Source organism: Rattus norvegicus, chromosome 11 (assembly GCF_036323735.1).
Source record: "Rattus norvegicus strain BN/NHsdMcwi chromosome 11, GRCr8, whole genome shotgun sequence".
In the NCBI taxonomy this organism is placed as follows: domain Eukaryota; kingdom Metazoa; phylum Chordata; class Mammalia; order Rodentia; family Muridae; genus Rattus; species Rattus norvegicus.
Genome location: NC_086029.1, coordinates 75,999,504 through 76,012,857, shown reverse-complemented (window position 1 = coordinate 76,012,857; position 13,354 = coordinate 75,999,504). Strand labels below are relative to the sequence as shown.

The following is a 13,354-nucleotide window of genomic DNA, read 5'->3' as shown; positions in this document are numbered from 1 at the left end:
TTTTAAGATTTATCTTATGTGGTTACACTGTCGCTGTCTTCAGACACACCAGAAGAGGGCACCAGATCCCATTACAGATGGCTGTGAGCCACCATGTAGTTACTGGGAATTGAACTCAGGGCTTCCGGAAGAGCACTCATTGCTCTTAACCACTGAGCCATCTCTCCGGCCATATTTTTAATTCTTATAATAATTCTTATAGTAGAATCTAGCACAGAAGCCCTGGAACTACAAATACAAACCCTTCTCAGAAAACAAGGAAGAAGCAGTTGTTTTTTTTTTTTGTTTTTTTGGGTTTTTTTTCTTTTTTTGGGGGGGGGGGAGCTGGGGACTGAACCCAGGGCCTTGCGCTTGCTAGGCAAGCGCTCTACCACTAAGCTAAATCCCCACCCCCCAGCAGTTGTTTTTCTGAAGTAATTTTGTTTACCCTAATGAAGACAGCCCTGCACAGTTAGAGACACTCCAGTACCTTAGATGGTACTTGGTCAGTGATGCTTTCCCAGGCCTCTGAGTGTAAGCGCTTCGTGGCATTTAAGTTCAACATACAAATGTGTTCGTTCTTACCGCTTTGAGTTGCCATCCTGAATTTTAGCAACTTGTAACAGGATGGATGTTCTCTGGCATTTCGTCTGTAGGTTAGGAATCTAGAAGCCATCTGGCTATATGAGAGTTTGAATGAGGTGGCTAAGATGTGCATATACATCATGGCTTCCAGTTTAGTGTTGGCGTGGTATTCCTGAGTATGCGAATGAGTGAGTCTCTGTGTCTGTTTCTGGTTTGCATGCTATTTCTTGGGTTCTTTCCTTCTGTTTGTTTTGTCCTATTCTGATGTATTAAACTGTATTTTACCTTATTATTTATTTTATTATTATCCCTTAGGAGACTGTTTTCTACGAGACAGAAAGGCGTGGATCTGATGGGAGGGGACGTGGGAAGGAACTGGGATTAGTAGAGGGATAGGCAACCACTATCAGGATCTATTGTATGAGGAAAACAATTTAATAAGGGGAGGTGTTCCCGAGGGATACAGTTATCTCATGGCTTGCCTGGGGTTAGGGCTGGGTCGTCCATGTAGTTAACATGCTTTGACAGGTCTAGCCACTCCTCCTGTGGACTTCTTATTTATCTCAGGGCTTTCATCATATCAGCTGTCTTCTCTTACACCAAGTGATCCAGAGAGAATACGGTGGAAGCCATCTTTTATGTCCTTAGAAATCACACACCATAATCTTTGCAGTGAGCATGGGTACCCAGAGGCCTGAATCACCACTGTTATCTTGGGAGGTGCTACAGTGTATTAGGATGAGCTTAGGCCTGCCTTCCTCTTCCCAGGGCAGGTTGTTTGATGGCGTCTGTCCATCCCTCTCAACTCTGTTCTGGGATTGGAGGCAGGATGTCTGTAGGCTCTTGAGAAGCGGAACAGTGGGCGTGTTTCTAAAGATGGCTGACCTGGGGCAGTGTCAGCTCTGCAGTTGTTTCCAGAGTACTTTTGCCTCTGTCCATCCCACACGGGTGTTTGACTGCTCTGTCTCAACGTAGTAAAGATGAGCGGGTGTCCTCCAAGCACCCTCTGCACAGCAGCTCCTACGCCACATTCAGCCTCTAGCCATATCTTCTTTTGTTTGCTTGGTTGTTTTATGCTTTAATACAAACTAAGAGCTGTAATTTTGCATATAAAGGATTTGCTTGTGTGTGGAACCAGGTCTCTCTCACTGTGTGGGCAAGGATGGCCAGCCAACACAGCAGGTAATCATGAGTACCTGTTAAAGTCTCCTTATCAAATGATTTTGATACAATGCTGAGTAAAATAATGAGACCGTTAGATTTTAAATCTGAGGAACATGAATATCCAGCAGATTTTATCGTTCAGCAGTGCTGGTTAAATGTGGATGTGGTGGGTACCTGTCAGTCCTGGGCTTTAAGATAGAACAGCAGTTCCTCCTGGCATCTTCTGCTGAAAGTGGGTGTCGTTTGGTCATGACCATGCATTTGGTGACAATTGTGTGGAACCAGGAAATGCACGAGGGGATGCTTTTGTGAGGAACATTACAGTTCTGAAGTAACTGGTTTTCCAACCTTCTTCTGAAATGTTTTTAATGCAGCCTATGCCTGAATCATAAACATGAAGAAAGGCCTGAAGGGCTGTCATCTAGCCAGGAATTCTTGTTGTTAGGAGTACACCAAATTCAGGTGACTGTGAACAGAAAAACTTCCTTTTAGTAGGGCATGGCTGAGGGAGTCATGGTTGAAGCCTGAGACCTAGCCAGCTCTTCTGTGCTGAGAACGGCTGCCTGCTGGCTTTGGAGAAAGGTCCTGGTCCATATGCCATGTACTCGTGAGTTAGACGCTTCCGCACCCTGGCAGCATGGCCCTGCTTCCTTTTTCATAAGGAAGTAGAACGTAGAGTGGTTGTGGAGGTGATAAACGAAACAGCTTACCCTTAAATGGTAAGGTGACTATGTGTCTTTGGTGTCTGCTGCGTCTTCACCTTAGCAAGTGGCCCTTGGAGCATGACTCTGGATCTTTACTTAGTGTCACTTGTTTTCAGTGAGCTGAGTACTGCTGGGCCCAGCTATAGCAAAAGTCTTGACAGAAGCAACCTGAATTCCTGAGTCTGTGATACATTAAATGTACACACGCACGCACGCACACACGCACGCACAAACGCAAGCACGCACGCAGGCACTTCACTTAGCTCCTAGCAGAAAGGAAGTCCTAGTGCTGGGTGCTGGACCCACATAGGAGATGCAGCTCCGGAAGGCCTCAGCACTGTGTGGGTGAAGCGGTGTACGTGTGTTCTTTGCAGTGTTATAACATTGCTCACGCTCTCTCGGGACTTTGGATTTGCAGATACTAATGCTGGAGACCGTGGACAGACCAATAACGCCGCTTCTGCATCAGCCTCCAACTCTACCTGAACAGCCCCAAGTAGCCAGCTGCGCAGGGAAGACCAGCACTTACTTGAGTGCCACTCAGCAACACTGGTCACGTTTGGAAAGAAAATTAAAAAGAGGAAAACAAAAACAAAAACAAAAAACCCCTGTTCATTTTAGTGTTCAATTTTTTTATTGTTGTTCTTATTTAACCTTGTAAAATATCTATAAATACAAACCAGATTCATTGTATTCTCACTTTTCAGGAGATCCAAGAGGTGGGGAGGGTTGGAAGGGGAGGGGCAGAGCACTAAACACACAGTCTCTCCCTCGACAATCTCTTCCTTTCCTTTCTTTTTAAAATCAGAATCCGCTATTGTATACCGTAACCAGACTCCTGCCTCATGGCCCACCGCCGCAGAAGACCTGTTCTGTGCTGGTTTACTTTCTGAATTTGTTTTCTTTTAAAGTCTGGCGTAAGACCGATACAGTGCACAGCTTGAAATTGGTTGGGAGCTCGGCAGGCATTACTCCGCAGGGACTTCCTGTCACTTGTGAAATGTATGCTTCTCCTTGGGTATTTGAAGACTTGCCTTTGGCATGCTGATGTCAGGTGTGACAGACAAGAATAAAGGTGCATTGTTGGTAGCCCAGGGAGGTCACTAAACTCTGAAGCTCTAAGGGAAGACCCGAGACGATTACTTAAGGTTTGTTTTGCTCTTGACCAATGCAAGTGTTGCAGATGCTGGCTCAGGAAGGCTGCCAAAGCCGAGGGCAGGCGCCGCAGAATCTGTTGCACCCTGAGGTGGATCTTGGTTCACCTGAGCAAAGGCCATCTGCATATCTTGTTTTGAGCTGGTGCCCTAGGGTGGGACTGGAGATGGTGTTGAGGGAGCAACTCTGGGTGCATCAGAAGGCAAATGACAGGAAGGCAGCAGGCCAGGGGCAGATCTCACCACTGTGAATGAACTTTCCAGCTTGTTCTAAAGTTGTTTCCCTTAGAAAAGAAGACATCGTAGCTAAGTAATGTGAACTGTCAAACCAGCCTCCTGCTTTATTTTCCCTTACTTTAACTGAAAACCAAGCTTGCAAGAATTGCCACATTCTTACAAATAGCTCGAATTTTAAATTCAAATCTAGACTCTGTATTTAATTTCTGCTTTTTTTAACATCATGCTTTTAAATTTATTTATTGATGCATGTCAGATAGATAGGCCATTATGATTTTAAATGGTAGGATTATTAAAAAACCACACATCAAAATAATAAAGTCACTTGTATCTGCTGACTTTATAGGAAAACTGATTATATCAATGTGTATATGTGTTATATATACATATATTCAATACTGCCTTCTCTTTTTGTCTACAGTATCAAAATTGACTGACGGAATCATGAAAAGAATGTTCCCCATCACCATTTAGAGTTTTATTTTTGTTTTCTTTGTTTATCAATGAATGGTGTAAGAATCAAGTCTCTTGTTTTTTTGAAGAAAAAAAGCAATATTCCTTGAAGAGCAAGGAGGATTGAAGGATTTTGTTTGAGTGAGGAACAGAGTTCATAACTAGTTTGTTGATACTTGTAAGGTTGGTATCTTTGTGGGCCTTATATACTCTAAAATGAACCTTGGTGCTTGTGGGCCATTACTTGACCTATGAATCTTTAAGGCACAATCAGTTATCTTTTACATATAAAGATCGCTTGAGTGATGGCCACCGCTCCTTCCCTCCCTCCCTCCCTCCCTTCCTTCCTTCCTTCCTTCCTTCCCTCCTTCCCTCCTTCCCTCCCTCCCTCCCTCCCTCCCTCCCCACACACCTGCTAAGGTTAACTGATGACTAGGGCTGTAGAACCCTTGGTTATGTATGAGACACAGACTCTTACCCTCATTACCTAACCTTAAGTCACATTGAGGTCTTGCCCTCCAGGTGTTTAGGAAAAGGAGTCTCTTGGCAGCCCTTATGTAGGCCCTAGCACCCTGTCATGCCTCTTCAACCACGTGTGTAACTCTCCAAGAGAGTTGTATTGCCTGGGGAAATGAGTCGGTACTAGAAAGACATCGGTGAGACATTTGCCTTGGACTCGCCGCTGTGCGGCTGGCTAATCTCTTCAAGCCACCAAAGGGGCTTCTCATACCTCCAGTTAGATCAGACTTGACAAGAACGGAAGCATATGGAAATCAATGAGCAGGCGCTTTTTGTAAGTGCTTCTGAGATAATTACAGTTTGAAAGACTTCCGAAATTAGAATATTTGACAGCATAGTTCCTTGAAGGGGGCAACTTAGAAGACCATTTTCAGAAAGGATTTGTAGAGAATCTGTGAACAAGCAGGTTTGCGGCCTGAGTGGGGAACCTGCTTTCAGATTAAACTGCCCAGCCAGACACAGAGTACCCCAGACTTGGTGTGCTTGCTAGAGTCCATAAAAATCAGTGCTTGTTTTAGCAAATACTCCCCACACCCAGATACGGGGTAAGAGAAGAGTAGAGGAAAGTCAGGTGCTTTTCTCTGTGTGTGCGTGCGTGTGTGCGTGTGTGCGTGCGTGCGTGCGTGCGTGCGTGTGTGTGTGTGCGCGTGTGCGCGAGTGATTGTGTGTTGGTGTGCGTGCATATATGAGGGCTAAGGTGCATGATTTTTTCTTTCTCAAGGATCATGGCAGGATCACAGAACTCTTATCCAAGTGAGATCCAGGTCTCTGAATATCTTTTTGTAAATAATAATTAAAAGCTCCTCACCAAATTCAAGCTTGTATATTATATTTTCTTTCAATGTTTTTAAATTTAAGTTTTATTGTTTTGTATGTAAATATGTGGACCCAGGAACTGTTATTAATGAGCAAAAAGTTACTGTTCAGGGCAGTGATTCTGTTTAATAACCAGACAAAAATGTAGACGAGCTTTTTAAAGCCATATAGTTTTAACTCTGTACAGTAGGTACCGGCCTGTACTATTGTAACAATAACTCTAGCAATGTATAGTGTATCTATATAGTTTGGAGTGCCTTCGCTTCCATGTTTTTGGGTTTCTTGTTTTGTTTTGTTTTTTAATTTCCTTTATCCGTGTGTCCCTGTGGCCCCACTCCCTCTGAAGTAACAACAGAACAGCACCTTTGCCTACTCCACAGTTCCCCTGGGGAGAGGAACCCCTGTTGGAAATCTCACTTCATTCTGGCCTCGCCTTTGTTTTGGTTCTGGGTGTGTCTGTCTCCTTGGTAACGGTGACATCCATCCGTTTGTCTGTTCAGGGACTTGGTTGGGTGCTGGGGGGTCCTAGAGCTGGAGGGTGTCAGATAGATTGGATTTTGCTCGTCTTTTCTCCCAGCCCTAAGGTGGATCGTAAGCAGATTCTGGGAGCCCCCGTGCTCACTCCCTCCTTACCTACTTCCCTCCCAAACGAGAGAGAAAGATTGGTTTTATTTTTTAAAAAATAAATCACTGTCCTGGTGGCGCTTGCGTGCCCCGGTGACATTGTTAGTAGTTACTGCAGAGGTGCTGTGCAGACGAGGGCTGTCGAGTGGACTCTGAGCCCGTTCCTCCCTCCTACCATCTTGCTGGATGAAATAGCATTTTAATTTCTTTTTTAAAAATCAGTTTCTTAACTGTGCCGAATATGGCCTTTTTGAAAGGAAAAAAAGTATTCGTTTTGCCACCAACTACTTCATGTGTCTTGAATAGAAGAAGAAAAACAAAAACACAAAAATCACTACCAAACCAAAGGTTGCTATTTTTGAGGCATCACGAGCTCATTGCGCACGGCAGGAGAATGCACCTTCTCTCCCATGACATACTGTCAGGCTTTTTAAGTCCTTAATTCTTTTTTAGACCCACTTCTTAGGTTTGTGTTTGAGCAAAGTATGCCTGCACGGCCATCTTGTCCACACCAACGCAGAGGTCCTGAGAGGACTCCTGTACTCTCTAGCCCTGTGGATGTAAAGACACTGGCATTTCTGTTACCTTCTCTTCCCTTCGCAAGGGTTTTAACTTTGGAGTCTTCCAAAGAAAGTTTGGCCAATGCCAGATCTCCCAGAGTTGGGGTTTTTGTTACTATTTTTTCTTCGTTTTAAATCAAAATTGTGTCTGGTTCCTATTTACACTACTGATTGTTCTAATCCCAGAGATGAACACGTTTCTCCCCTGTATGAAAAGTAAGCACCCTTTATGGTGAAACCTGTCTCTCCTGGTAGAAACTGAAGCCACTGAAAACCAACAGCTAGAAGCACAGGAGAATCCCAGGTGAAGGTCTCCCTTGAGAGTCTTCGGAAGCCATCCTTTGGGTTTGGATCCTTTTCACAGGGCTACGCCATTTTACTCAAGTCCGTTGCTCCGTTGTGCAGTCTCCACAATACAAGCAAAATGACAGCCAGTACATAAGGGGTTAGCTTGACAAAGTAGACTTCCTTGTGTTAATTTTTAAGTTCTTTTCTTAACTATATCTGTCTATAGGCAGATACAGATAGGTCTATGGAAATGTGCTTGCCTGTAAAATTTGCATTTATAAATGTGTTGCGATGGATCACTTGGGCCTGTACACATCCGATTAGCGTGACCGCTTCCATCATAAAAACAAATCTAAACAAAATTTATTATTATTATATATATACATAAAGGACTGTGGGTTGTATACAAACTATTGCAAACACTTGTGCAAATCTGTCTTGATATAAAGGAAAAGCAAACGCTGTGTAACATTACTACTTGAATGCCTCTGTGACTGAATTTTTTTTTCATTTTAAATATAAACTTTTTTGTGGAAAGTATGCTCAATGTTTTTTTCCCCCTTTCCCCCACTCCCTTGTAAATACATTTGGTTCTATGTGACTTGGTTTGGAAATAGTTAACTGGTACTGTAATTTGCATTAAATAAAAAGTAGGTTAGCCTGGTAATGAAATTAAAATCCCCAAGTGTGTGGTCTTTATTTCAGTGCCCACCCCTCTTTCCGCACCTACCTACTTTACCATTACAACATGTAGTCGCACACTGCCATCTCACCCCTCACTGGGGAAACACGAACCCTTGTTCTAAAAGCCAGGACTCTCATTTGAAATGACCTTGCTCTGATGTGTAGACAGGAGGTGCAGCTTCTGGCTTGGAAACCCCTGGACTTAATGTAGAGAAAGCTTTGCAGACACTGCTTTGGGGGAAAGAAGTCCCTGAAAGGGACAGTTGTAAAAACATGTATAAGCGGCCGTCTTTGGTTGCTGTGTCCATGGTTTGGTGTGGCTGTATTTATTTTAACTTCCATATTCTTAGTAACGGTCGTTGGGAGTCTCTGTAAACCATGAACACCACGGACATTGGGTCTGTACCACCCATGTAACCAACACGTGTTCGAGTCTGCTCATTTCCAATACTGGATAATGTATGTTAACATGTTATGTCTCTTAGTGCAAACAGAAACACCATTTTTTAGGGCTGGCTCATGGTCAGGCCTAAAGGTTAGATATAAGGTCATGTGACTGCTGCTTCAATAAAGACAAATTTATATTCGACTAAGCGTGGTCTTTTATTTAGTGAGCTAGTTACATTGACATTTTTAGAAGCTGGATGTGGTACCACGTGCCTGTAATTCCTGCAGCGGCAGAAGGGGTTGGGTTAGCAGTGGGCTGGTTTGATTCACTGCCCATTCTGGAGAGGTCTTATGCCAACTGCCCCTCACAACCCTGAAAGGTTCCTTATGCCTGAATCCTTCCAAAGGGTGATGCTGGGTTGTGGGGCAGCAGGAATGGGTGCTGTTTGGAAAGGCAGAGTGATGGGTGAGTGGTCCTCCTGGGCACCTTCAGGTGTTAAGAGGGCTGTAGCCATGGAAACAAAAGCAACCTGGGGAAAACTGCTATGGAGGCAAACAAGTTGTCTGGAGCTGGGAAGAGCTGGGTAATGGTGGGGTTCGGGATGGGTTTGTTCAAGTCTTTTCTTTTTTCCAGAAAAGGGCCGCTTCTGGGGCCTCTCACATGAAGGTCACGTCAAGACTTTAGACACGTGGACAGTGGCTGCTGAGTGACTCTTGACTGATGGGAGAGCCAGGTGTATATGGTGTCTCACACAGATCTTTTCCCCGGCACTTTGGAAAATTAGCCATCCCTTTTCAAGCAGGAAACCAGAAAAAGGAGGCGTTGCCACCAGCCACCAAGATACCTAGAAACCAACGCTTGCTTCTACTTGTTCAGAAGCTTGGGGGCTGGGGAGTGAAGAGGAAAAAGGATGTTGGGGAGCAGAGAGTTGGATCTCTGGGTTTTCAAACTCAGTCTTGGTCGCTCAGAGAATGTATATTCTGAGTGTGCTCTTTTGTGCAACCTGGGGTCCTAGCTACTCTTGGAATAAGTGCTTACCATCTGTAATTCCTATGCCCTTGCCAGTTAGTGTTTGGAGCACTGCCTGCGTGGGTTTTAAAACTCAGCCGGGGTTGAGGGTATAATCTGTACTACATCTTAATCCTACCCCTACTTATCTGAACCCATAGCTGGCCACCATCAGGCTTCCAAATGCGTGGCATGCAGGTAACGTCCCAGAGGAAGCAGAGATGGGGGAACTGTTTATGGATAGAGTCAAGTGGAAGTTAGACTTCCAAATGAAAAATATACTTCTAGTTAGAACCAAGCCTTTATTCCAGATTTTATGGAGTGAAAACTATATTAATGAATTGGCAAGAAGGGTCTCAATCTTCTCTCCCCAACACGAATGAGTTCATGGCCTCTCTGGGTAGACTGGGGTTGGAATGGGGAATATGCTTGCTTCTTTGACTTGTGTTGGTTGGTCTGATGCCACTACAGTTTGCTCTGCTTGGAAGATGGCTGGAGTTAAGTAGTTACCTGCTTGTTAGAATTCAGTTACTCTCAGCTTCCTTTGCAACCAAATACTATCACATATTTAAACTTCAGCTACTGCGTTTACATTCTATGTATATATTTATATGTAATAAGCACAAGAGCAAGTGATTAATTCATTTTTATGTCCTACCAGCAGGTGTTGGATTTGTAAAAGATGGCACTAAAATAAGTAGTAAATGTGTGTGTATAGAGTGTGGTGGGGTGTGGTGTGTAGTATGTGTGATGTGTACATGGTGTGTGGTGTGTATGTGTGTATATAGTGTGTGTTGTGTGTGGTGTATGTGTGTGGTGTTTGTGTGTGTGATGTGTAGTGTGTGTGTGTGGTGTAGTATGTGTGATGTGTACATGGTGTGTGGTGTGTATGTGTGTATATAGTGTGTGTGTGTGGTGTGTGATGTATGTGTGTGTAGTGTGTGTGTGTGTGATTTCATTTGGTTTGGGGAATGGAGAGCTTTGTTTTGTGTTTTGAGACAGGGTCTCACTGTCTGGACTGTTCTGAATGCTCTGCTCTTACATCAGCCTCAACTGGCTCTGTTTTATTTCTATTTTCTCATTCTCACATTTTCTTCCCCGGCGGGCAGGGGTATCAAAAAATAGGGTTGGAGAGATGGCTCGGCTGTTTAAGACCACTTGCTGCTTTTCCAGAGGACCAGAGTTCAGTTCTGAACACCCACGGCAGTTGGCTTAACCACCTGTAACTACGACTGGAGATGCAGTGTCCTCTTCTGACCTCCTCAGCGCCCACACATGCGCGCACACATACACATGCAAAAATAAGTATTTTTTCAAATGTTTTTTGTTTCTACCCAAAACTCCCTTATTGTCCTGCTCTTGTCTTCCTCTAACGTTAAACCATGGAACACGCATGTGAAATTAAGGTGTAACCTGTGCAAAGGCACAAACAGTCCTACCAACTATTATAAAAAGAGTCAGATACTTTCACACACTGGCTCTGAGGATCCGGTGAGGATCAGGTGGGGGTTTGGTGTACATAGGTAATCGTGCCATTATACATTTATTGTCTATTACTTTGTCATAAGTCACAGCCCTGGGAGCAAACCAGACCCTGGTCAGATGGGGGTGCAGACCTGTCCCCACAGCCATAGTTCCCCCCCCTTCCTCCACACTTGGCATTTGGGAACCTTTCCTTGGCTTCCAGTGACGCACAGAACCCCAGACCCTACACAAAGTTCCTGGGCTGTGTGCCACATGCTCTTTAGCTCCACACGAGTTATTTAAGAAGGTTTTATAAGCTATTAGCAAACATTTCAGCTTTGTCTTCTGAGGTGGGGATCTGCATCTGGGTCTGTACTGGAACCCCGCCCCCCACAGCTGATCACATGGTTAGTGATTAACAATGTGTTTGGCCAGGCGCAGGAACTTGACTGAAATGTCCAGAACAAGGTCATGACAAGCTGCTGGCATTCAGCAGTGACACTTGTCATAAGACCAGCTCAAGTCTGGAACACGCGAGCAGCTTGAGAAGAAGCTTGGGGCTGGGAATGTGTGGTGCATGGGTGTCCATTGTTACCTGGTTTGACCTGATCCTTCCTTTCTCACCTAACACCTGAGAATTTAGCAGGATTTGAAGGTTTATTCCCAACCACAGAGATGGTCTAATTTCTAGGCCAGCACGTTCCACAGGCTGAGCTCCTGTGTCCTTTTCCTGAGAAATGCTAGCCAGCTGCAGACAGAGGCATTGTTTGTTATCAGTGTGTCCATCTGATAGCCCTAGAAGTGGCAATTCAGAACATCTGGGTCTGGCTGCTCCGTGAGATCTCCACTCAGGGGCAGCCACTCAGCCGTCCGTGCTGCTGAATAACTCCTGCATGAGAGGTGTGGCAAAGGGGTGCGTGTCCTGGATGCGCAGTAGCTGCTGGGTCTGCTGGGCATTGATACTGCGCAGCTCGGTGAGGACAGCCATGATCTTCAGGAACAGGAACCTGTGGGCAGCCAGAGAAGAAGTTGGGGCGTCAGGCCACCCCTCCCCATTCTCCCACACTGACACTGTTCTGAGAATGTACAAGTTCAAGCTCAGAGCAGCCCAGGGGAGGCCATTTGGGATTCCTTCAGCCTGTACTGAGAAGGCAGGGCAGCCTAAGCTGTTATTTGCCTCTCATCCCCAACCGGAGTTCCTGGACACAGAGACCCCTGGAGAAAATTCAGACCTTGCAGGTTAACTTAGAGGGGAGGGGAGTCGTCATCGTGGTTAAGGTCTTTACTGGGTAGGCCTTACAGCTAGGACCTCCCCCTCCCTCTCTCTCCTCCTCTCTCCCCTCTCCCACTCTCCTCTCATTTCCTATCTCCTCTCCCCTCCCCTCCCCCCTTCTCTCTTCTCCCTCCTTTCTCTCCTTTCTCCTCTCTCTCCTTTCTCTCTCCTATCCTATCCTCTCCTTTCTCCTCTCTCTCCTTTCTCCTCTCCTCTCCTCTCTCCTCTCTCCTTTCTCTCTCCCCTCTTCTCTCCTCTCTTCTCCTCTCTTCTCCTCTCTTCTCCTCTCTCCTCTCTCTCTCCCCTCCTCTCCTCTCCTCTCTTCTCTCTCCCCTCTTCTCTCCTCTCCTCTCTTCTCTCTCCCCTCTTCTCTCCTCTCTTCTCTCTCCCCTTTCCTCTCTCTTCTCTCTCTTCTCTCCTATCTCCCTCTCTCCTCTCCCTCCCTCCCTCCCACCTCTCACATCTCTCTCCAACATCTGAACACAGTTCCCTCGGTCTCCCCATGATAGGTAAGGAAGCTAGCACCACAGCCTCCTTATAGGAAGTAATTGAAGGAGAGAGAGAGAGCAGGCCAGGTGAAGACTGGAGCATCGAGCCCCACACTGTACAACACCCCAAAAATGGCCTTAATCTTCAAAGCCTTGGGCTTGCTGTAATCAAGTTTGTTGCTGTCCTGTGTCTGTGGGCCTGAGGCTGTGCACTAGGTTATAGGAATCCAAGCACTGGTGACGGCGTGGGAGCACTTGTCTGTGCCGAGCCCCAAGCAGGCTTTTTTCCTGAGTGACAAGCTCGAGCTGCCTTGCCACCCTGTGGGCATTGACTTGGCTCCCTTGCAATGGTGTTGTACCTACCTCAGGAGAGTGTTTTGAAGGTTATAGGTTATAATAGACGTAAACTTCTTGGCTCCAGAGCTGACGCTTCCCAATCAACGGTAACTATTATAGATACACTGATATTGCAAATGGCATGTCTACTTTTGCCACCATTGTGGTTGCTACTGACCTTTGCTAGAAGACCCTATAGAAAAGACCCCAGAATCAGGCTCTTCCCACATCTTGATGACAGGAACGTAGAAAGCCTTGGGTAGACAAGTATCCTTCAGCTAGACTCAGGCCGGAAGTCTTAGAGGAGGTCACAAAACAGTCCCAGAGCCTTGATCATCAGAAGCTGCCTCAGGCATGGCAGGCCAAAGGGGACTGGAAGGAGCACCTCATCTGCCTCTCCCAGTTCATCCTCACCTGTGTGCAGGATAGGGCCGACTACACTCGATGTAGGCCTTCAGGGTGAGGGCAAATCGCTCCTGCAGCTGGTCTACCACGCTGCGTTGTACCACGCCAGGGCGATCTGAGAGGGGAGAAGAGGCGTTATGGTTCCCGCAGGTCGGAACGGAGCAAAGGAAAAGTTCAGTCCAGCCCAGGAGGAAAGAATTTCTGGCCAGCCACCTCACCAAAGGA

General features: G+C 45.8%; 2 protein-coding genes across 7 annotated transcripts in view; one reads left to right on the top strand and one right to left on the bottom strand.

Annotated features, from left to right (window-relative positions):
* The window catches only part of Gsk3b (glycogen synthase kinase 3 beta), a 150,164-nt gene extending 141,808 nt beyond the window's left edge, over positions 1-8,356 (top strand). For 4 of the 5 annotated variants that reach the window (XM_006248373.5, XM_039088669.2, XM_039088668.1 and 1 more), the window contains one exon: positions 2,851-8,356. In XM_006248373.5, coding sequence (XP_006248435.1) covers positions 2,851-2,918 — 68 coding nt within the window. In that variant the 3' untranslated portion in view covers positions 2,919-8,356. 5 annotated transcript variants of the gene reach the window in all.
* Nr1i2 (nuclear receptor subfamily 1, group I, member 2) overlaps positions 6,125-13,354 on the bottom strand; it is a 41,017-nt gene continuing 33,787 nt past the window's right edge. Inside the window, exons 5-6 of one of the 2 annotated variants that reach the window (XM_039088670.2) lie at positions 13,139-13,244; positions 6,125-11,634 (exon numbers count right to left, since the gene is read on the bottom strand). In XM_039088670.2, coding sequence (XP_038944598.1) covers positions 11,490-11,634; positions 13,139-13,244 — 251 coding nt within the window. In that variant the 3' untranslated portion in view covers positions 6,125-11,489. The remainder of the gene's footprint in view (positions 11,635-13,138; positions 13,245-13,354) is intronic. The other variant, NM_052980.2, reaches the window with a different exon arrangement.